A 24,875-nucleotide genomic window follows, 5' to 3' on the forward strand; every position below is an offset into this window, starting at 1 on the left:
CAATGGCTGAAGTGATGCACACACAAAGTAAGGGCAGGTGAAGTGAGATGCAGTGGAGACTGAATCAATCAACAGATTCAAGAAAGAGATGGATATGTTTCTGATGAAAAGCGAGATATGGGGAGCAGGCAGGAAAGTGGAGTTGAGACCAGGATAAGATCAGCCATGATCATGTTAAATGGCGGAGTGGGCTCGAAGGGCTGAATTGTCCACTCCCGCTCCTAATTCCCATGTTCTTATGTGTGCTGATTGCACACAACATTAATTGTGTGAGCCGTGGACTCCCTCAGTCAATATTTATTTTTTTATCAGTTCTATTAAGACAGGAATAATTAAGCATTCTCTATAACTCGTTACAAAATATGTACTTAATGTATTTAATCTTCTTCATGGGGTCGTGGTTAGTGAACAAGCCCAATTTCAATCTTGTGGCCTCACCGAGATGAAGGAGGGTCACTCATGCGCCCACTCACTAGCCCAGGTTGCTCATCGCTGAGCTATATTCAGTAGTGGAATCACTGGGAGCTGGCTCATAGATGCTACTAACCCCAAATCTAATCTACCAAAAGAGTTCCAGATGGTAGCAACACCAGTACTGCTTTGAAGTGGTCTGTAACTGATTTTAACCTCGAAATAAGAACGTTTGTGCTCAGCAAGTGTGCTGGAGCTTGAACAAATGGTATTAAGGTGTTTTGTCTCAAGAATTCACTGAGATGATTAATGGTGATTTAGGTGAAAGATTCATGTTAGAAATTGCTGGGGAACAATGTTTGGATATCTGTTTAATGAATCAGAGATAATTTTATTACTATCCTTCCAAAGGCTCACCTTCACCGTCCAGCTGTGTAACAGTACCCTCGCCTGGTTGCATTCCTGATTCCTTGTGGCGTGAATATGTCCAGCAATGTATTTCATTCATTCCCTTACACCATTCACCACTGGTGTTTCCCAAGGATCTATCCTTAATGTGTCTCCTCCTTTACATCCATGTCCCTTGACAACATGGGCGGCACAGTGGTTAGCACTGCTGCTTCACAGTGCCAGGGACCCGAGTTCAATTCCGGCCTCGGGTCACTGTCTGTGTGGAGTTTGCACATTCTTCCCGTGTCTGTGTGGGTTTCCTCTGGGTGCTCCGGTTTCCTCCCACAGTCCAAAGATGTGTGGGTTAGGTTGATTGGCCATGATAAATTGACCCTCATGTCAGGGGGATTAGCAGGATAAATATGTGGGATTATGGGAATAGCGTCTGGGTAGGATTGTGGTCAGTGCAGACTCGATGAGCCGAATGGCCTCCTTCTGCACTGTAGGGATTCTATGATTCTAACATTATTTGCAAGCACAGAACAACTTCCACATGTAAGCTATTGACTGCCCCTATGCCCCACCACCGAACCACTGCTCTTGATCTCTTGGCTGCCTTAGACTTAGTTGGATAAGTCAAAACTTGCCCACCACAAACTCTACTCCTGTGCCGCCAAGATCTTATATCCTCTTCTTGACAATGACTGCTTATTTTCAACTCCATAATAACGTTTGCGCCACTGAAACCCTTAAATGTTCTTCGGTCACCTCTAGACTTGACCATCCTCATGCTCTCCACACCAGCCTCAATCAATTCCACTTGCCAAAGCTCTGCCACCTGAATCCTATCCCTGCTGAGCCCATTCACCCAGTGCCCGCTGCCCTACATTGGATCCTCATCCTTGAATGTTTAGAATTTGCAATGCTCATGTTCATTCGTCTTCGTGGATTATCCCAACCGATCTCTGTAATCTCTTTCCACCCCGTGTCCTCTTTAATGTTCTGTTCTTTTGCCGGCTGTTTTGTGCTACCCCCTCTCGGCTTTGTCCAATACAGGGAGCGGAAACTTCAGCTGCTTCACTCTTGCCTTCTGAAAATATCCCAAATCTCTCAATGTTCCATGCTCTTCCTTTGAAAATCTTTTCAAAAATTGGACCTTTGACCAAGTTTTCTGGCTCCCTCCACACTGCCCCCACCAAATTCCCCAACCCCCTGATCTCTCCCTTCCTGAGAAGGCATCATTTTCCCTTACACATTGGAATTGTTTTCATTGTTGCTGAATAAATGCAAGTCGCTTTTGTACGGCTGAGATTGTGTTCAAATGGAGACATATTCACGAGAAGATGCTTATTGTGTTTTTTTTTAATTCATTCACGGGACATGGGTGCCGCTGGCTGGCCAGCATTTATTGCCCATCCCTAGTTGCCCTTGGAGGGCATTTGAGAGTCAGTCACATTGCTCTGGAGCCACATGTAGGCCAGATCAGGTAAGGATGGCAGATTTCCTTCCCTAAAGGGAACCAGATGGGTTTTTCTGACAATCAACAATGGTTTCACGGTCATCAGTAGATTCTTAATTCCAGATATATTTTATTGAATTCGAATTCCACCATCTGCCGCGGCGGGTTCCAAAGCAGGTCCCCAGAACATTAGCTGAATTTCTGGATTAATAATCTCGCGATAATTACAGCTTGATAGATCAACTCCATCCCACCCTTGAGCAGCACACCCACACTCCTGTGCACCATAGCACATGGGGAACCCTCACATGGCCCTTCAGTTGCAGTGACTTTGTTGGTGCATGTGCGATCATTGTCCAGTCTTGGAGCTATAGGAGGGACTCAGGTGTTTGGCCTCTGCTCCCATAAATCCTAAATCAAGCTTGTCCCCTCCTCCCCTCCCCTGACTATTATCTTTAAAGAAGTGTGAGTATAAAAAATACATGGTTTGGCACAAGTTGCTATTCTGATTGTAGCTAAGAGCAAGCTGCGTGGTATCTCCTGACCTCAGCTCACATTCCATCTGGCTAGTGGAAGCTCCTCTTACTCTTGGATTGCAAACCAATGGTTGGAGAGTGAGACCACTGCATACTGCACTAGGTTAGGCTGCTTTGTGTTTTCCTTCAGGCCCACATATCAGCGTGACACAGTTGTATGTATATTCACCTCTATCCCAAATGCAGGATAATTGCACAATCCTGGTTAAATATTTACTGTTCTATAAGTCAAATGCCTGCTTGCCGGTTTCATCATTTATTAGCACTGCTGTCTCACAGCACCAGGAACCCGTGTTCAATTCCGGCCTCGGGTCACTGTCTGTGTGGAGTTTGCACGTTCTCCCCATGTCTGCGTGGGATTTCCTCCCACAGTCCAAAGATGTGTGGGTTAGGTTGATTGTAAGAAGTCTCACAACACCAACAGGTTTATTTGGCAGCACTAGCTTTTGGAGTCTCAAGCTCCTTCATCAGGTGAGTGAGGACTTGTGTTCACAAACAGGGCATATAAAGACACAAACTCAATTTACAAGATAATGGTTGGAATGTGAGTCTTTACAGGTAATCAAGTCTTAAAGGTACAGACAATGTGAATGGAGAGAGGGCCAAGCACAGATTAAAGAGATATGTATTGTCTCCAGCCAGGACAGATAGTGAGATTTTGCAAGCCCAGGCAAGTCGTTACAGATAGTGTGACATGAACCCAAGATCCTGGTTGAGGCCGTCCTCATGTGTGCGGAACTTGGCTATCAGTTTCTGCTCAGCGATTCTGCGTTGTCGTCTGTCGTGATGGCTGCCTTGGAGAACGCTTACCCGAAGATCAGAGGCCGAATGCCCGTGACTGCTGAAATGTTCCCCGACTGGAAGGGAACATTCCTGCCTGGTGATTGTCAAGCGATGTTCATTCATTCGTTGTCATAGCGTCTGCATGGTCTCCCCAATGTACCATGCCTCAGGACATCCTTTCCTGCAGCGTATCAGGTAGACAACGTTGGCCGAGTCGCAAGAGTATGTACCGTGTACCTGGTGGATGGTGTTCTCACGTGAGATGAAGGCATCCATGTCGATGATCTGGCACGTCTTGCAGATGTTGCTGTGGCAGGGTTGTGTGGTGCCGTGGTCACTGTTCTCCTGAAGGCTGGGTAGTTTGCTGCGGACAATGGTCTGTTTGAGGTTGTGCGGTTGTTTGAAGGCAAGAAGTGGGGGTGTGGGGATGGCCTTGGCAAGATGTTCCTCTTCACCGATGACATGTTGAAGGCTCCGGAGAAGATGTCGTAGCTTCTCCGCTCCGGGGAAGTACTGGACGATGAAGGATACTCTGTCCGCCGTGTCCCGTGTTTGTCTTCTAAGGAGATCGGTGTGGATTTTCGTTGTGGCGCGCCGGAACTGTCAATCGATAAGTCGAGCGCCATATCCTGTTCTTATGAGGGCATCTTTCAGCGTCTGTAGGTGTCTATTGCGATCCTTTTGGTTGATTGGCCATGGCGTAATACCCTTTAGTGTCAGGGGGATTTGCAGGGTAAATCTGTAGCAATATGGGGATAGGGCCTGGGTGGGATTTTGTCAATGCAGGCATGATGGGCTGAATGGTTAGCACTGCTGCCTCACAGCACCAGGGACCCAGGTTCAATTCTGGTCTTGGATGACTGTCTGTGTGGAGTTTGCACATTCTCCCCATGTCTGCGTGGGTTTCCTCCGGGTGCTCTGGTTTCCTCCCACAGTCCAATGATGTGCAGGTTAAGTGGATTGGCCATGCAAAGTTGCCCTTAGTGTCCAAGATATGTGGGTTGGCGGATTAGCAGGATAAATACGTGGGGTTACAGAGATAGGGTGGGGGGTGGGGTGGGGGGATGGGCCTGGTTAAGATGGAGAGTTGGTGGAGACTCTTCTGAACTGTAAGGATCCTTTGATTCCAAGATTCTCCCTCTGCAAGTGCAAACCCACCAGGACCAGGATTGTAGGCGGGTGGGAACTAAGAATAGTCCAGTATGAATAGAACAGTATGCCGGTTCCCCAGCTCCATCCCGCCTCTTGGTCATTTTTGTAAAGACTGGCCAGGGGGACCGGCAGGGCGACCATCTGTGTATGGCAAATAGCCAACAGTGTCCAATGAGAGTCTGCTGAAGCCAATTAAAGGAGGCCAGCTGGGATTCTTCACTTGGTCTCCAGGTTCTTGCCAGGTGGTGGGGAGCCAGTTCTGTGCCTGGAGGTAGATGGGATCACAACTCTAGACATTGGCCCTTCCTGCCCGCTTTAGCCCCAGGCAGGCATGGGATTCCTAACCCTCCCTATCTCATAATCAGAATGAGTGACTGTTTCACACCCCCCACCCCCAAAACACTTGATCAGGACCCAGGAGCTGCCCAGACCTCTGTACCCTGCCCCAAGATGGCAAATCCTGCCTAAGAGCCCCAAGATTAACAGTATGGCAGTATCTTCCCTCAGAAGGTTGTGGGGATGGTACCAATTTGGCACACCAAAGAAGCAAGTTGGAACCATGGAACACGTTAGACAAGGCCGGGATAGGGGAGGCAGTGGCATAGTGGTTTGTCACTGGACTGGTAAGCCAGAGACCCAGGGCAAGATGGTTGGGGACCCTGGTTTGAATCCCAGATGGTGAAATTTGAATTCAATAAAAACTCTGGAATTAAAAGTCTAACGATGACCATGAAATCATTGTAAATTGTCCCAAAAACCCATCTGGTTCACTAATGTCCTTTAGCGAAGGAAATCTGCCGTCCTTACCTGGTCTGACCTACATGTGACCCCAGACCCACAACAACGTGCTTGACTCGGAAAAATGCCCTCTGAAATGGAGGGCAGTCAGGGAACAGCAATAAGTGCTGGCCTAGCCAACAACGCCATATCCCATAGATGAATTTTTTAAAATGTATTTGAGGAGATTCAGCGTGTCAGTTTGAAGACGAGGGAGCAGATTTCCTTTGTTCGCTATTTCTACCGACTTTGTAGGTCCACTCTACGATAAACATAATGATGATCTCAATAGACAGAGGTGGATTTTCATTATCTGTGCCATGTTCCTAATGCCCAGAGGAAATCTGTCCCCTGCCACCCCAGCACCTCACCTCCACCCCGCACCCTCAGGGTGAGATTTGTGTTGGCAGATTCACTTACGATACATGACAGAACATAGCAGTCGTATTAGCCAGATTCCAGCCTTTAAACCCAACAGATTATTTTCCTCTGGTTGTTCTTTATTCGGGTATCGATTATACGCATAAAATATGAATGGGTTCTGGGACAAAGCACTTCTTTGATATAATCCGGCACAGCCAGATTCCAGTGTTTCAATTCGGAGCCTGTGTGTAATTATTACGTCTAACAAGTTTACACAGTGATTCTTTCTGAGTTGTGTTTGTATATTTGAATAATGGGTGTGTCTCAGTGTAAGCAATTTAAATTCTGGTCCTTCGTAACTCTGGTGGGGGGAGAAAAATATGTTATTACAGTTTTTTTTTTAAAAAGACTGTTGCTAGGAGCTGAGCATTTTAATGCCTGGTTTAGTAAATATCGCAGGCAGTAATCAGTAAAAACATCCAGGAGCTGACAACTTTATAGCCTCCTATCAAATGTGAATTACGTTTAAACATCTAGCAAAGAGAATCCAGAGGGAGAGCCCACTTTCTTATTCACTTGCTGGGGCCTGACGTTAGCAGAGGCCTGGGAACTAGCTAGAGGCCTAATGGCCTCCAAAGCCTGGGAGAAAATGGTTAAATAATTGAAGGAGTTTACCTTTTCATTTTTTTTTGAAGGAATTGGTTTCACAAATTCTGACGTAAATATGTGAAAAGAAACATTTTTTAAAATTACATTGAGAAGGACTGAAGGGCCTCTTCTGCACTGTATGATTCTATGAAAGATTAATATTTGAAGCTGTCTTGAAAATTTGCGAACCTTGCATTTGCCAAAATGTGCAATTACATCCTGCACTCCGAAAACATTTCACGCGTCGTCAGTTTCACTGTGAGCGAGCTCTTTAGCCAAACGCACCAGCTATACAGTGGAATTATACTTTTTCTTTATACGTAGGACATTTATAAATGTGTTAAAATAATTTCTTTGCAACGTTTCTGAACACTGTACCTTCTCCAAATGCCCAGCTGGTTCTGGTATCCAGTAGGACAATGCGCCAAAGCCTGTCCACCATCTACGATGCTCGAGTCAGGAGTGTGATGGAATAGTCTCCACTTTCCTGGATGTGTGCAGTTCCAACAACACTGAAGAAACACTTAAGAAACTTGACAGCATCCAGGACAAGCAACCCACTTGATCAGCATAGCCTCTCCCCTCCTTCCATGCAACAGAACCCCTCAATGTCATCATCCAATGTAACCAAATTAAACCTTTGGTCAATTCATGAGGTATATGGATCAACATGGGGCCTACAGAAGAGAAACAAGTACCTATTGTGGAACATAAAAGTGGCTTGTCATTTAACATAACCATGCAAGATCCGTCTCTTGCCTATTTAAAGTTAAAGTTTATTTATTAGTCACAAGTAAGGCTTACATTAACACTGCAATGAAATTACTGCGAAATTCCCCTAGTCGCCACACTGACCCGAACAGGCGCTGGAATGTACCTGACCATTCAGACTGTGAGAGGAAACCGGAGCGCCGGGGGATACCCACACAGATAGAAGAAACTCCACACACAGTGACCCAATCCGGGAATCGAATCCGGGTCCCTGGCAATGAGGCAGCAACGCTAACCACTGTACCACCGTGTCACCCCACTGAAGGCTTAATGATATTCAAATTAAAAAAGAATGTTCACTGAATCAGAGAATCCCTACAGTACAGAGGAGGCCATTCAGCCCATCAAGCCAGTTTTGACAACAATCCCACCCAAGCCCTATCCCCATAACCCCACGTATATTCTCTGCTAATTCCCCTGACACTTTAGCATGGCCAATCTGCCTAACCCGCGCATCTTTGGAATACGGGAGGAAACCGGAGCACCCGGAGGAAACACACGCAGACAGAGGAAGAACGGGCAAACTTCACACAGACAGTGACCCAAGCCAGGAATTGAACCTGGGTCCCTGGGTTGCGGCAGTGCTAACCACTGTGCCACAGTGCCACCGATGACTGGGTGACAGGGTAGAAAAGTTTAGCATTTACTTGGAAATGTAGCCCGTTTCTGAGGGAAGTTTTAACTACACACCACAATCACTTGTTAAAATAGCAATGTGAGAGGGCCAGAAATTAAACCATGGAATTGATGCACAGCTGCTCGTTGAGAGTCCGATTCCCACAAATATGCTCATTTTCAGCATAATCCTCTTGTGGGTATGCTATTGAGTTCTATGTCGACAACCTCAGAAATACAAATCCCTCCTAGCTTGAGTATGTTCTTTTGAGTGCTCTTCCCTGCTTGGAACTAATAGGAATTCACTAAGGTGTGAGATCAATGCGTATGGTTAATAGACATTTTTACTGTCTCCTTACAGGTGCAAACAGCTGGCTTACAACCCCCATGCTTGAAAACATCTGGACACAAGGTGAAAAATCTCTAGTGTTATGAAAGCAATTTTATTTAATAATCTTCTACCAAACTGCATATCTTTTTATCCTCTTAGTTTATTTGGCATCATAGTTATAAAGGGGTGAAGGCACTGCAAGAGGCATTTTCTGAAATATTTTCTTCTTCATTAAGTGCTCTCCCCTTACAGCAGGAGTAAGAAAAGGCTGCCAATTGCAGTGGATGTGGACCCCTGCCAAGATTCAGGCTATTTCCTGTTATTAACTGTGTTCACAACAGCCTAAGTCTCTTATGAACTAAATTCTGTGCCCTTACGCATCATACAGAACTAATACATTACTCCTTGGCTATGGCATAGTACAGTGGGGATCACCGGGGATTTCCAGCATGTCTTCACCAAAAAAGAGTAAATATCCCCACTCAGAACAATGAATTCAGGCTAAACTGATTGTCTCATTTATTTAGGAGTAAGATAATATGGAGAAAACAGGAAGACATAGCAAGTAATGAAAAAGCAATTCATTAGGGCAGTGGTTCCCAACTGGTGTGCCATGAAGAAAGATTCAAAATTAATGTAATTAAACTAAACTAACTTTCATCTTCAGCTCTGTGGTCGGTCTCTCCAAGACCTGATGAATTTCAGCTGTCCCGTGCATGCGCAGGCTGGGAAAGAGCTGCACATACGCGATTTAGATTTTTTTACGCTGGTCAGGCCCATGCACGTGACCAACGGGACTTGGAGCTGAAGACAAAGGTCCCATGAGCCCACATAAAAAGCAAAAGCTCAGAAAGGACTCAAAACCCTGGAAGAGGCAAGAAAGAGGCAGAGAGAGGTAAAAAAAAATGCAATTGCTGTTCTGGAAATCATAATATTGAAACCATGCCAGTAACTTGTATCTATAGTCATAGAAAGATAGAAGCAGGAGAAGGCCATTTGGCCTTTCGAGCCTGCTCCGCCATTCATTACGATCATGGCTGATCATCCAACTCAATATCCTAATCCTCCTTTTTCCCTATAACCTTTGATCCCATTTACCCCAAGTGCTATATCCAGCCGCCTCTTGAATACATTCAATGTTTTGGCATCAACTACTTCCTGTGGTAACGAATTCCACAGGCTCATCACTCTTTGGGTGAAGAAATGTCTCCTTACCTCCGTCCTAAATGGTCTACCATGTATCCTCAGACTGTGACCCCTGGTTCTGGACTCCCCCCAACATCCTCCCTGCATCTTATGTTTAGCTAATGCCTAGAAATGAGAATAGCATTATACTGAGACTTCTGTCCTGCACTTCAGCTTTCTCCTCTTTCCTTTTTAATTATGTTATCGCTTTTTTCCTCAGACGTCATTTTTCTACCTGAGGTAATAGTACTCATAATATTAATGGAACCACTCTGGGCGGCATGGTGGCACAGTGGTTAGCACTGCTGCCTCACAACGCCAGGGACCCGGGTTCGATTCCCGGCTTGGGTCACTCTGTGTGGCCTTTGTACATTCTCCCCGTGTCTGCATGGGTTTCCTCCGGGTGCTCCAGTTTCCTCCCACAGTCCAAAGATGTGCAGGTTAGTTGGATTGCCCATGCTAAATAGTGTCGGGGGACAAGCTACGGTAAATGCATGGAGTTATGGGGATAGGGCCTGGGTGGGATTGTGGTCGGTGCAGACAAGGTGGGCCTAATGGCCTCCTTCTGCACTGCAGGGATTCTATGAAAAGCAAAATGCTGGAGATCTGACATAAAGAGAATGATGCTGGAAAAACCCAGATAACCAGGCAGCATCTATGGAGAGAAACAGTCGATATTCATATTAATGACCATTTCAAACGATTAAATCTTGAATGAACGGGATAAATTATTTGTGAACTGTGTTTTTAAGGAAAACAAGGTTCACTTTATGTGGTTTACATATATATTGTATTGTCTACATTTTTTAAAGTCAACAGCTCAGGTTTTGCGATAGCTGGAACTGAATCAGCATTATTATGGTGGAAATTCGCTGTTCCTTCGCAGTCGCTGGGTCAAAATCCTGGAATTCCCTCCCTAACGGCATCGTGGGTCAACCCACAGAACATGGACTGCAACATTTCAAGATGGCAGCTCACCACCACCTTCTCAAGGGATGGGCAATAAATGCTGGCCAGCCAGCGACACCCGTGTCCCACGAATGAATAAAAAAGATCAGATTTTTTGCCATCCGCACATGCACAGCAAAACATGGAAACCCACGTTTGCTGATTGCCTCTGGATTTTCTGCCTGCGTTGCTGTTCTGACAGCGAATGGAGGCTAAAAATCGCCCCAGAGTGTAGATCAGAGAAAATAGATCAGAGAAAATTGAGGCGTTCCTCAAATTTCTTTTAGGTGCGCTGTGACATATATCAAAGGTTGGGAACCACTGCTCTGGAAGGATTCAAGCCTTTTTGCAGTGCAAACCAATCTAACTTGCCCACAAGAGGGATCTGTTGCACCAGCTGAAATGTCAAATATTTCAGCTGGGAGCAAATTGCTTTGGCTCCTGGAAGCAAAAAGGCTTATTACCTTCTGTGGTGGAAACTTTAATGACCTTCCCGAAATTTTCTACAAGTTGAACTCATAAAATTAAAGGCCCTTACCAGCCTGCACAAATTGGCATCTCTTCCCTGCGTATTCCATTTGACATGAGTATCTTCAACATTTACAGCATTGAGTCATAGAATCCCTACAGTGCAGAAAGAGGCCATTTGGCTCATCGAGCCTACACCGACAACAATCCCACCCAGGTCTTATCCCCGTACCCCAAGTATTTACCCTGCTAATCCCGCTGACAGTAAGGGTCAATTTTGCACGGTCAATCCACCCATCTTTATAGTGTGGGAGGAAACCGGAGCACCCGGAGGAAACCCACGCAGACACGGGGAGGATGCACAAACTCGAGAAAGGAAGACCTGTTTTTACACAGTTCTGGACTATGCTTCTCAGTAAAGCATGGGAACTTGAACGATTATTGTAGGCCTGTCCTATTAATAAGCTTGTTCTAGCAGCTGCAGTTACATAGTTACGTTCTGCACGGAAGCATCTCAAGAGATGCTTCCATGCAGAACGTTGCCCTCAAGTTGTGTTTTACAAAGGGAGACAAATCCTGCTCACTTTAAGCTTATTCTCTGATGAAATTCGAGTTTGCTGTTTCATAAAATCCAGCACCCTGTTTTTGAAAGCTAAAATTATTACCCAGAAAAGAGAACTCCAGTCAAACTGATTTCAGCTAAATGTCTTGGTGATCTCCAGGCACTAGGTGTCAATCAGACAAATTTAACTCTGCAATCCTGATACTGCATCCTTAGCTCCCACCGACAATACTTCTGGAATTTGATGTACAGCACGCTTCTCTTTTTCTTGCTTTGATGAATTTTCAATCATTTACATTGGCATATTTCATAAAATCATTGCAGTTCAAATTGTTTATAAACCACCTATCAGATGTCAAGGGTTTTGATCTATTACATTGATAAAACCAGCCCCTTCCTTGCCTTGAGAGAAAAAATACTAAATCAGAACAAAATAGAATGTGAAAATTACCGAACGAGGTCACAGCACATTGTGTAGAAAGTAATATATTGGCATGGATAGAGGATTGGCTAACTGTCAGGTTGACAAGCTATAATTGGTGAGGTGCCACCGGGATCCGTGCTGGGGCCTCAACTATTTACAAGACACCAATGACTTGGATGAAGGTACAATGTATATTGTAATCACATTTGCTGACGACACAAAGATAGGTGGAAAAGCAGCTTGAGCTTGTTAGAAGTAGCTGCATTTTATAGGGGGGAGAGTGAGTTGTGGGGGACATGTGGACTGTTTGCCCTGCAGCCATAAGACGCTGAGAGTGTGCTAAAGTAGATGAGAGTGGGTCTTCTGCCCCTCCGTGGCCAGCAGTGCCAGAGGTCAGTAGCGCGTACTGCCGGGACTACAAGAAAAAGCCTGAAGAAGGTGGTGAGTGCCCCAGGAAGCCCTTGATGTGTGCAGGGCAACCTCTCTCCGCCACCCCCCCCCCCCCCCCCCCCCCCCAACTTCGCTTCCTTTCCTGCCCTTTCTCATATAGCACTGATAAAATGGCCTGTCGACACCTACCTGCCCATTCGTGCCAACTGTACTATGGTGTGGGCATCACATTACCCGTGTATCATAGGCGGACTTCCAGTTTCGGCACCCACCAATCTAGTGTATTATAGGGGTTGGCTTGGGGTGGGCAGGAAGGTGGTGGGTTACCCCTCCGACCTAATTTATGTGCCTCTCCCCCCCCCCCCCCCCCCCCACCTCCCCACCAAAGACGCACCTGATGGGGGCTGGAGATGCATGGAGGCCGTGGCGCCCAGCGGGGAGCCCGCTAAACGGCCTCCATCGCCCCCAGGTTCTGGATGAGTTATAACTTCCTCCAGAACGATGTCAGGGAAGAGCAACAAAATATACTATTTTATTTCAGGATTTCATAAGTGATTTATAACCAGTGAAATTCTTTGAAGTGTAATCACTGTTGTAATGTAGGAAACATGGCAGCCCATTTGTATGGAGCTAGGTCTCAAGAATAGACATGTGATAATGTCAAGACAATCTGTTCTGATCATTTTGGTAGAGGGATACATGTTGACCAGAAAGCCAAGGAGGCCTTCCCTCCGTTTCGCAATAGTGCCAGAGGTCCTTTTAAATCCCCCTTAAAGTGCCTACAGTGTCTTGGTTTGATGTCTCACCTGAAGGATGGCACCTCTGACAGTGTCGCACTTGCTCTGTATTGCACTGGAGTGTCAGCCTGGATCTTGCGCTCATTTTACTAATTTGTACCCACAACCTTCTGCTTTGGAAGCAGAAGTGTTATCAGGTGCGCTATGGTTGACACTGCCAAAGACATTGGGTGGAATTATATGGCCCCTCCTGCCAGTGGGATTTTCCAGTCCAGCTGTAGTCAATGTGCTTTTGAATGGCTAGCCATATTTCCCGTTCGCCCTGTCACAACGGGGGCGTAAAACTCCACTTATCTTCCATCCTGCCAAAATCTCTGCTTCCTTGCCATTGACTATAATCCCCATCCCTGATCTGAATCAGATGTTTTGCAACCTTGATATCTTATTTAACCCTCAGCTGTACTTTAATCCCCAAAATCTAGCAATCTCCACCTGTAATCCAACCTTTAGGTCGTGATCTTATCACCTCATCCTACCTGGCTTTCAACGAGGCGAGGGGGTAAGATTGGGCGGGTCGCAAAGAATGAGAAACGCATCCGGTTTTTCACCTTCCCCGATCATACCGGCCTGTTTGTCCGGCGAAATCGATTTCGTGCCCAGAAAGGCCGCAAAGCCAATTTAATTATTAATGACATGCTTACCATGTCTTTAACAAGTCTTGGAAGCTATTGTGTGGGCTCACTTGCCTTAACCACCTCGTGAGATTGTGCTCTTAGCCACTGAAACCGTACTGACTTTATTGCCCATTCCTAGTTGCCCTTGAGAAGGTGGTGGTGAGCTGCCTTCTTGAATCGCTGCAGCCCATGTTGTGTGGGTTGACCCACAATGCCGTTAGGGAGGGAATTCCAGGATTTTGACCCAGCGACTGCGAAGGAACAGCGATATATTTCCAAGTCAGGATGGTGAGTGGCTTGGAGGGGAACTTGCAGGTGGTGGTCTTCGCATGTATCTGCTGCCCTTGTCCTTCTAGATGGAAGTGGTTGTGGGTTTGGAAGGTGCTGCGTAAGGATTTTTGGTGAATTTCTGCAGTGCATCTTACACATGCCTGTTCCATCACTGGATAATGATCAGCAGCAAGAACTCTCTCTCACTCCCAATGAGCGGTCGTTTTTCACCACCTTGGTTGTGATTAACTACCGCACCGCACTGGGTTTATTCCTGAGACATTCTCATCTCTACTGCTCATTACCATGGCACTTGCATTTATCCACTGAGATATCAGGAGATCCATTACGATGCCCTTTGTACCCCCAGCCTGACTGTCAAAACTGACTTGCTCTCACTTGTTTGAGGCTTGACAGGGTGGACACTAAGGGGTTGTTTCCCTCTGGCTCAGCCTCAGAGTAAGGGATGGATCATTTAGGACAAAGCTGCAGAAATAGATCCATTCAGAGGGTTGTGAATCTTTGGAATGTCCACCATCTATCCCATTGTTGATTGTATTCAGGACTGAGATTGATAGGTTTTTGACCTCTCAAAGAATCGAGGGTTATAGGGAGCAGGCAGGAAAGTGAAGAAGATCAGTCATGAATATATTGAATGGTGACATAGCATCGATGGGCCAAATGGTCCACTCCTCCTATTTCTTATGTTCAATCCTCACACAATGGCAAGTGGCTTTGATGGTAGTCAGCCATGATGACAAAGAAATAGTCTAAATAGCTCCACGGCAAAGCTTCCATTCTTTCTTGTCCTTCTTCAAATGTACTTTTTATCCTAGCCTTTTGATGAACGGCAGATCTCTGATCTTTCACTCCCAACTGGCAGTGTTTATACTAAATTAACGCACTAAAATGGGCATTGGTCTACTCCTATTAACTGCAAGTCCAAAGATGTGCGGAGTAGGTGGATTGGCCGTGCTAAATTGCCCCTTAGTGTCCCAAGATATGTAGGTTAGGGGGATTAGTAGGGTAAATACTTGGGGTTATGGGGAACAGGTCTGGGTGGGATTGCCCCTTAGCGTCAGAGGGATTACGTGGGGCTGGTTGGGATTGTTGACGGTGCAGACTCGATGGGCCAAATGGCCTCCTTCTGCACTGTAGGGATTCTATCTAATCCATGCTCCTAGTGTAATTGATGGTGTATGTTTGGGACTCTTTGCTATTCCAAAGCTTTCCATTGTACTTTGTGCTGTTTGCTTGCAAATTCACTTGCATGCAATTTGATGACTATTGTAATCTTTTGGAAAATCACCACCTGTCAGAGCTGACCCATTCCTCGAATGAGATTGAACTCTGTTATGTCTCCTAGAGAACTTCCAGGTGGCTGCTTAGTCCATCAGGGCGGACGCTGCTGTTTGTAGTTGTGTGGCCTTTCATTGCCCAGTGGATAGTGCGAGTTTTGCTTCGCAGAAGAAGGAGCTGAAAAACTGTGGTAAGTGTTTATCCCCTTCGGGTTTCAGCCTCTTTACAGTTCATTTGATCCATGTGGGTCGCTTTATGCCTACACATTGTATTGCATTACAGCATTCTGTTTTTAGGAAGTGTCCGTTCATACAAAGTGTTGGTCCCACCCAGAAATGCCTGAAATCTCCATTATTTGATATGGGAATTCAGAGCCTCAGGGGAATGCGGGGGGGGGGGGGGGGAAGGCATGAGGAAGCATTAGTGTTGCACAAGCATTTTATTTTAATCAGAGATCTTTCCCAAAATAACCCCAAAGTGCTGGAAAAAAAAAACTTGGCCACCAGTCCCCTTTTACAAGCCGCTGTTCTATTTGTTTATAACCGTCAGTCTCCCTTGTCCGCCCCTTATGTGAAGCCTTTAGGCTGTTGTTGCCAGTTCCAGCCGCAGTCTTTGCCACACCCACGTGGCTCTGACAGCTCCAAATGGAAATGAATACGATCAAGCTTGAATTACTCAACAATTAAAGGGATTCAGAAACGGTTTGTGAAGTGAATATTGCTTTGTGGTGGGCAGTTTGTGGCTGTTTTTCTTGGGATACTTCCAGATAGGCTATCCGGCCTAGTGAATTGGACTCAGCCTCAGCAGCCGGGTTTTATGAAATCCCATCTCCCACTTGGCATGCCAACCTCCCCGCCCCCACCTCCCAACCCCGCCACCCACCGAACCTCATTCCATCGTGTGTTTTGGAAAGCTCTTATTACAAATACAAAGTAAAACCTCGCTCCTATAAAGTTACAAATGAAGCTCGCTGTGTTACTTTTTGTGGGACATCTGTGTTGAACTTATTTCTGGCTATTTTTCACACCGGAGCCAGTTGTGATTGCAATGGCTTCCTTTCAATGCTTAACAATTGCGAAAGTAGATGGAGTGCGAGAGATGTGATGAAATATGGGTGGCATTGTGGTATTTCTGGGGAAAAGAACAACAGCGTGTCAAAGCTTTTTGTCTTGAACTCATCAGGACACCTGGTGAGAATAGCAGTATTCTCCAAAGTGTCCTGATGAGTGCAAGATGAAAAGCTTCGACGTGTTTTCTTTTTTTTTCCCAGCAGAACTCTAGTTTGGACAACTATTGTGGTATTGGCAAGCATTGTGAGCTTTTACTCAGCCACCTAGTGGAAATGGCAGTGAAATAAGGTATTTATTCTGACCTGGGCACGGCTTCTAATAAGGTGTAGTCATACTCTTGACCTTATCCTGCTGTAAATTTGCATGGTTCAGGGTGAGGTGGCAAAAGTATGTATTGCGATGCACACGGTGGTATTTTAATGAACCACGTCCGTCATTGTTTGTATGTTCGTGAATTTGTTCCAATTCATATTAACCGAAGAATTACCCTCGCAAAATTATTCCGATCTTGCCAAAGAATGCAGCAGTGTGAATTCCCTTCAGATAAGCTGTCTCGTATCTTTTTAACTTGGTTAGTGTGAAAACTGCTAGCATAGGGCTAAAAGTTGTTAATTTAGATGCACAAGTTGATTAGACTAGACTTGCATTCCATCAAACATAGAAGATTAAGGGGTGATCATAGAATCTCTACAGTGCAGAAGGAGGCAATTTGTCTGTCGAGCTTGCAGCAAAAACAATCCCACCCAAGCCCTATCCTCATAAACTCACGTATTTATCCTGCTAATCCCCCTGACATGAAGGTGCAATTTAGCATGGCCAATCGACCTAACCTGCACATCTTTGGAGTGTGGGAGGAAACCAAAGCACCCAGAGGAAACCCACGCAGACAAGGAGAGAACGTGCAGACTCCGCACAGATAGTGACCCGAGGCCAGAATTGAACTTGGCCCCCTGGCACAGTCAGGCAGCAGTGCTAACCACTGTGCCACCATGTCACCCCTATCTTTAGTCGTGGGTAATACTACCGTACCACACAAGACTAAAAACAATTGGGGGGAAAAAGAGAAAATGCTGGAAATACTCCAAGGGGCAGGCAGCATCCGTAGAGAAGCAAGTAGCATTTATGAGCAGGATTTTCCCCACATGATTCAGAACCCCACATTCATGATAAAGTGGGAGTCAGACACCTGCACAGTATGGGGAACAGTCATCCAGGTCTGATTTTCCCTGAATTGGCCAATTAATGGCCAAAGGGTTGGGTTGCTGGGCAGAGAGAAGTTGTGGGTTCAGTCACAAGTGCTGCCTTTGAACCCTTGATCTAATTAAGGATGTTGTGGGTTGACCTTTGAAGCTGAAGGGCCAATAGGAGGCAGTGGTGAGCTACCACCTCAAATACAACTGAGCGGCTTGCATGGCCATTTCAGAGTATCATAGAATCCCTACAATGCAGAAGGAGGCCATTCGGCCCACCGAGTCTGCACCGACAACAATCCCACCCAGGTCCTTCCCCACATATTTACCCCGCTAATCCCTCTAACCTACGCCTCCCAGGACACTAAGGGGCAATTTGGCATGGCCAATGCACCTAATCCGCACATCTTTGGACTGTGGGAGGAAACCGGAGGAAACCCACGCAGACACGGGGAGAATGTGTAAACTCCACACAGACAGTGACACAGGGCCGGAATTGAACCTGGGTCCCTGGTGCTGTGAGGCAGCAGTGCTACCCACTGTGCCACTATGCCGCCCTACAATCCTTCAGGAGTGCCACATTGTCATGGTGTCGTCTTTTGGATGAGATATTAAAAAGAAAGTCTTGCACATATATGGCATCCTTCATGACCATAGGACATCCCAAACACTGTACAGCTAATAGAGTAATTTTGAAGTGTTGTCACTGTTGTAATGTAGGAAACACGGTAGTCTGTATGTGCACAGTAAGATCCAACAAACAGCAATGTGCTTATGGCCAGACTCTTTTTTTTTTCTAGCGATGTTGGTTGGGGAACATAATAAGAACTAGGAACAGGAGTAGGCCATCTGGTCCGTCGAGCCTTCTCCGCCATTTAATAAGATCATGGCTGATCTTTTCGTGGACTCGGCTCCACTTACCCACCCCGCTCACCATAACCCTTAATTCCTTTACTGTTCAAAAATCTATCTATCTTTGCCTGAAAAACATTCAATGAGGTAGCCTCAACTGCTTCACGGGGCAGAGAATTCCACAGATTCACAACCTTTTGGGTGAAGAAGTTCCTCCTCAACTCAGTCCTCAATCTGCTCCCCCTTATTTTGAGGCAATGCCCCCTAGTTCTGGTTTCACCCTCCAGTGGAAACAACTCTCTGCTTCTATCTTATCTATTCCCTTTAAAATTTTGTATGTTTCTATAAGATCCCCTCTCGTTCTTCTAAATTCCAATGAGTATAGTCCCAGTCTACTTGGTCTCTCCTCATAAGCCAACCCTCTCAACTCTGGAATCAACCTAATGAATCTCCTCTGCACCCCCTTCAGTGCCAGTAGATCCTTTCTCAGGTAAGGAGACCGAAACTGTACACAGTACTCCAGGTGTGGCCTCACCAGCACCTTATACAGCTGCAACATAACCTCTGTGTTTTTACACTCCATCCTTCTGGCAATGAAAACATTGAGAATAAACATTGGCCAGGTTACTGGCCAGAACTCCCCTGCATTTCGTGCCCTAGGATTCTTTACAACCACTCGATTAGGCAGACAAGGTCTCAATTTAACAGCGCATCCAAAAGCGGTTCCTCTGACTATGCTGCACTCCCTCAGTACTGTACTGGGGTGTCAGCCTAGATTGAGTGCTCAAGGCTGGGATTCTCCAATCTCGTACAGCCACCACTGCTGCCAGCGAGAATAAAGGATTTGGCCCTCAGCCAAAATTCCATTCACTGCAGCAGGACTGGAGAATCCGGGCCCAAGTCTCTAGAGTGTGAAACTAAGATGCCTACACAACAATGATTGTACTTCAAAATGTCTCACTGTATGTGGTAGTTCTTTGGAACATTTTTGAGGGACATGATATACAAATTCTAGTCTAATGTTCTTTCTTGCTGCTGGATAACATATTAACCAGTTCAGTGGTATTGCTTTGTGATGTTTCACTGCACTGTCCGTGTACCTACCACAGCTAAATCACTGGTCAACCAATGAATAAAATTGTGTGGTTAATGGTTAATAATTTAGCACAAGCAACAGAACTACTGGAGAATTTATTTACCAGTCTCTGCTGCTCTGATCAGAAAGTAAAAATCCTGAACTGGTATATGTACAGTCCTTGAACCCAGTCTTTCATTCACTGCTAGCTATCGCAGGGTTTGTGTAGAAATTGTACTCTGCTGGATGTTATGAGGAGGAGTGCCACTGTGTGTCTTTATTATTAATGATATTTTTGCACACATGCTTCAACACTGTGCCATCTCCTGACTGATATACACACGTACACACAGAGTTGATGTTTTTAGCTGTGTTGATATCCCTATTAATAAATGAGTGAAATCATTATTTTTTTTGAAGTGGCTATAAAGATGTGTCGTTATCTAGTGGGTCAACGGTCCAATATTTTTGACCTTAAATCCTAATCATCAATCATTGTGAATTTTATCACTCATCAAGACAGTACGCTGGCTGTCAGCGTCTGTGCTAGGATACAAAATAGGGAAACACAACCTTTGGTGAAGTTCACTATTTTTTAGAGACATTGAGCCAGATATTGAAACCCTCCGCTCTTCCCGACACATACGTTAAAAAGTGGGGAGAGGGTTGGGGGGGGGTGTTAAATTAGTAAATTTGTGAAACTCGACCCCAAACCACTGTGAATGTGCCTAATTTCAGTTTAATTGCTGTGGATTGGGGGCATGGTGGGTCATGCATCTATTGCTTCCTGTTATACACTACAAGAAGTTTAGGTTCAAGGAGAAAGCTAATTTGGTCCAAGAAAGTCGGCCCTTTTTTCCAGGTTCACGTATCCTTAATCCCATCTCTTTCCAAGTCTCTTGAATCCACTTCTACTGTCTGCTTCAGTGATCATTCTAATCGTTTATTTTCTGTTGCTCTTTTGCATTATATTGTAACTTGTATTCTCTCCTTACTCCGAAGTTAGAATTAATATTCAGATGCATCACCATCGTGAACCATATTTGCCTGGATCAGTTTTGTCAATTTTGTAATGAGGAAAATTACAACTCAATCACAGCTTTCCAAAGAAAACAAGCTTTATTTTCCCCTCAGCGGTTAGCACTGCTGCCTCATCAATTCCTGGCTTGGGTCACTGACTGTGCAGAATCCTCACGTTCTCCCTGTGTCTGTGTGGTTTTCCTCCGGGTCCTCCAGTTTCCTCTCACATCTGAAAGACATGCTGGTTAGGTGCATTGGCCATGCTAAATTCTCTCTGTGTACCTGAACAGGTGCTGGAGTGTGGCGACTCGGGGATTTTCACTGTAGCTTCATTACAGTGTTAATGTAAGCCTGCTTGTAATAAACTAAATTTCTTTCCTCCTAACTTAAATTCCTCGTACTCAGAACTACCTCTGTTTCTTATCTCTCTGCCCTCTGAAGAGCAATAATATTCTTCCAATAGTTAGGTAAGCACACTGCAAATAAAGTGTGACACAAAGTTGAGTGCTGCACAAGTGGGAGAGTGAGATCTCATAGACAAGAAATGCAGACTGAGCTTACTGCTGCTACATTTTAGTAACTTGAAGATCTCCCATGGCATCATTCATTTATGTCAGCACATGTGATCTCTCCCATGATCTCTGTTAGCTGTCTGTCATCTTTTGTCGCTCACGCTGTCTTTTCTCCGCTGCATTTCTGTTCACTTTCTGCTTCTTTCTACTTGCCCTCTCTTTAGGTTTTGTTTCAGATAGGAGGTGGTGGGTGCTGTGATGTAGCAGGGAGAGCAACCACCATTGACTGTAGGTCATGTTTCCTCATGGCGGAAATGGGGAAATACACTATGGAAAACTCACTGGTCCCTTTTTCCATAACCCCTAATCTCCTCGCTCTTGATTCTGTCTATCCTCTTACTCCCACTACATCTCACGGAGCCAGGGACCCGGGTTCAATTCCAGCCTTGGGTGACTGTCTGTGTGGAGCTTGCAAGTTCTCCTCATGTCTGCGTGGGTTTCCTCCAGGTGCTCCGGTTTCCTCCCACAGTCCAAAGATGTGCAGGTTAGGTGGATTGGCTATGCTAAATTGCCCCTTAGTATCAGGGGGACTAGCTAGGATAAATGCATGGGTTTAGGGGGAATAGGTGGATTGTGGCCGGTGCAGACTTGATGGGCCAAATGGCCTCCTTCTGCACTGTAGGGATTCTGTGATCTCATTGCCATCACCCGCACAGAACCCTCACTGACATCGCCACCTTTTACATTTTATATGTTGCAATGTATTTAAGATGCTTTCGTCAATTGAATTTCCTTTCTTTCTATCCATTATCTCTGATTTTATTTTAAATCATGATAAATAGTGGAAGGACTGTATCATTATTCAAATTTGGAGGGAGTTTCTGAATGAACATCTGGATAAACATCCAGGCAGAGCCTTTAGGGAATGCTAAATATTGTTGCAGAAATATTTGGTAAAGTAAAAAAGATGTAAATTAGTTTAATCTTTTCTAGCATTTTATGCAATTCTTGCTGTAAAGACCTACAAAGCAGCACTGAGGTTAAAGAGCTTGTTCCTATGTTTCATGCAGAGATTTATTTGTCTGAATGCATTATTCTGCTACCTACAATGATGAGGAAAATACTCTGTACAGTGTATAGAAAATACTGGACATGGCATTTTCCAGGAAGCAATCAAAAATCGCTTCTCCACTATCTCTTTGTAAGAGCTCACTAAAAGATTTCTTTCTCATTTCTCTTAAAGGAGAGTGCAACCTTCTACTTTGACATGACAGCATACTCACTTGTAGCAGCATGAGGTCTTAACCGCTCTGATCAATACCACCAGAGATGTGTGTATATAGAGCTGTTTTGAAACATGTCCATCACCATTTGTCACACTTAAATTTTCTGTGCCACGTTTTAAACATTTTTTTTTAAAACAGAGCAAATGAAGTCAACTATTTCCATTCTACCAAAAAAACACCCACAGCAACAAAACGTACCTTCCAATCAACTACAAGACTCAGGAATTCCCCATATCTTGTAATTAATTTAAAGACATTACCACGATCAAATCTGTGTCCTTAAAGACAAGCTGAGTTGATGTACAGCTGCTCTTTAATCGCACAACTCTGCATTGTGTGTTTTAAGGCACTGTGCTTCAGCTTATAAAATGGATTTTCATCCATCCCACTGGGAACAAATATCTCAGGAGACCTGTTAATACGGATTTTTAAAAATCTCAGAACTAACCCATTGCCCATAGAAACCTATCCTGCTTTTAAGACAATATTCTATCCAGTGTCATTGTCCACCTTTTGGCAAGTTCTTACTTTAAAGCATGGGGTTTCCTCCAGATGCTCCGGTTTCCTCCCACACTCCAAAAATGTGCAGGTTAGGTGGATTAGCCATGCTAAATTGCCCCTTAGTGTCCAAGATGTCTAGGTTAGATGGATTAGCCATGATAAATGTCTGGGGTTACAGGGATAGAGCAGGGGTGTGCCCCTGGGTAAGGTGCAGACTGGTGCAGACTCGATGGGCCAAATGGCCCCTCCAGCACTGTAGGGATTTTATGATTTGATTAATTCCACCGAGGCCAGTCTTCGATCACCAAAAATCCTTTAAAGATAACACAAGAAAGATCAGGCAGCACGGTGGCACAGTGATTAGCACTGCTGCCTCACCGTGCCAAGGACTCAGGTTCAATTCCAGCCTTGGGTGACTGTGTGGCATTTGCACGTTCTCCCCAGGCCTGTGTGGATTTTCTCTGGGTGCTCCGGTTTCCTCCTGTAGCCCAAAGACATGCAAATTAGGTGGATTGGTCTAAATTGACCCTTGGTGTCAAGGGGCTGAGCAGGGTGAATACATGGCGTTACAGGGATAAGGCCTGAGTGGGATTGTGGTGGGTACAGACTCGATGGGCCAAATGGCCTTTCCCTGCCCTGTAGGGATTGTATAATTGGTTAGCCGTGCCCACGGTTTGCGGCATGTAAGTCAATTCCTGGGGACCTACAGAATAATGGTGTGGGCTGAAGCAACGGATTTTAACGCCCCACTATTCACTTCCCATTGGGTGAGCCTCCACTCGCACAGTAAGGGAGTTCGTGCTCCCTGAAGGCTACAGGGAGATCTCTTCTCGATCCCCCATGCTCTTTGTAGCTTTCATAACATTCTAGCCACTATTTGCTAATGGAAAGCACTCTGAAAATCCAAGTCAAAATCAAGTGCATATGCATCATGCAAATTACTACTTCAAAAATAATCTCCAACAGGTTGATTACACATGGTCTCCCTTTCCTGAATCCATGCTGATTGACCTTTACTTTTCAACCACCTTTTACATCCCTACAGATTCATTTTGTGTCATTCATTGACGGGACATGAGCGTCGCTGGCTGGGCTAGCATTTATTGTCCATCCCTAACTGCTCTCCATTTCAGGAGACATTTGACTGTCAACCACATTGTTGTGGCTCTGGAGTCACATGTAGGCCAGACCAGTTAAGGACTGCAGATTTCCGAACCGAAGGGACATTAGTGACCCAGATGGGTTTTTACGTTAATTGACGATGGTTTCATGATCATCATTAGACTATTAATTCCAGATTTTTATTGAACTCCAATTTCACCATCTGCCATGGTGGGATTTGAACCCGAATCCCCAGATCTTGCCCCAGATCCAGTGACAATACCACTACACCACTACCTCCCCCAAATTTCAGAGATTATTCCTGCAAAGGATACGGCATTTTACTGGTGTACGGTTTTCTGATGTGCCTTTTGATTCTCTTTTCAACAAACTAACAAACTTAGAAAAATGTCAGGTAGTCTCTCAAATGTCAATCTCCCGTTTCTAAGACTTAAGTGTATATTGTCTGCATTATGTAGCTTGTCTCGTTTAAGAACAGAGAATCCCTACAGATCAAAAAGAGGCCATCCGGCCCATTGAGTCTGCATCAACTCTCCGCAGAGAATCTTACCTAGGCCCTGGATGTAGTTCAAAGATGTGCTGGTTAGGTGGGTTGGCCATGCTAAATTGCCCCTCGGTGTCATGGGGACTGGCTAGGGTAAATGCATGGGGATAGGGTCTGGGTAGGATTGTGGTCTGTGCAGACTTGATGGGCTGAATGGCCTCCTTCTGCACTGTAGGATTCTATGATCTATCCCCGTAACCCCATGTATTTACCCCACTAATCTCCCTGTCCTACACCTCTTGGGACACTAAGGGACAATTTAGCATGGCCAATCAACCTAACCTGCACATCTTTGGACTGTGGGAGGAAACCGGAGCACCCGGAGGAAACCCAGGCAGATGTGGGGAGAAAGTGCAAACTCCATACCGATGGTCCCTGAGGTCAGAATTGATTGAACCCAGGTCCCTGATGCTGTGAGGCAACAGTGCTAACCACTGTGCTTCACAATGCATCCTGAGGTAACTTTAAAATAACAAATGTTATGCATGATTGTCGCTATTTAAAATATAT

The 24,875-nt window shown here is 45.2% G+C and overlaps 1 protein-coding gene across 5 annotated transcripts in view; it reads left to right on the forward strand.

Annotated features, from left to right (window-relative positions):
- Positions 1–24,875, forward strand: part of acbd4 (acyl-CoA binding domain containing 4) — a 123,376-nt gene that overhangs the window by 78,316 nt on the left and 20,185 nt on the right. For all 5 annotated transcript variants that reach the window (XM_078223948.1, XM_078223951.1, XM_078223947.1 and 2 more), the window contains 2 exons: positions 8,267–8,317; positions 15,261–15,383. In XM_078223948.1, the coding sequence (XP_078080074.1) occupies positions 8,267–8,317; positions 15,261–15,374 (165 nt within the window). In that variant the 3' untranslated portion in view covers positions 15,375–15,383. The remainder of the gene's footprint in view (positions 1–8,266; positions 8,318–15,260; positions 15,384–24,875) is intronic.

The sequence above is a fragment of the Mustelus asterias genome, chromosome 11 (assembly GCF_964213995.1).
Source record: "Mustelus asterias chromosome 11, sMusAst1.hap1.1, whole genome shotgun sequence".
Lineage (NCBI taxonomy): Eukaryota > Metazoa > Chordata > Chondrichthyes > Carcharhiniformes > Triakidae > Mustelus > Mustelus asterias.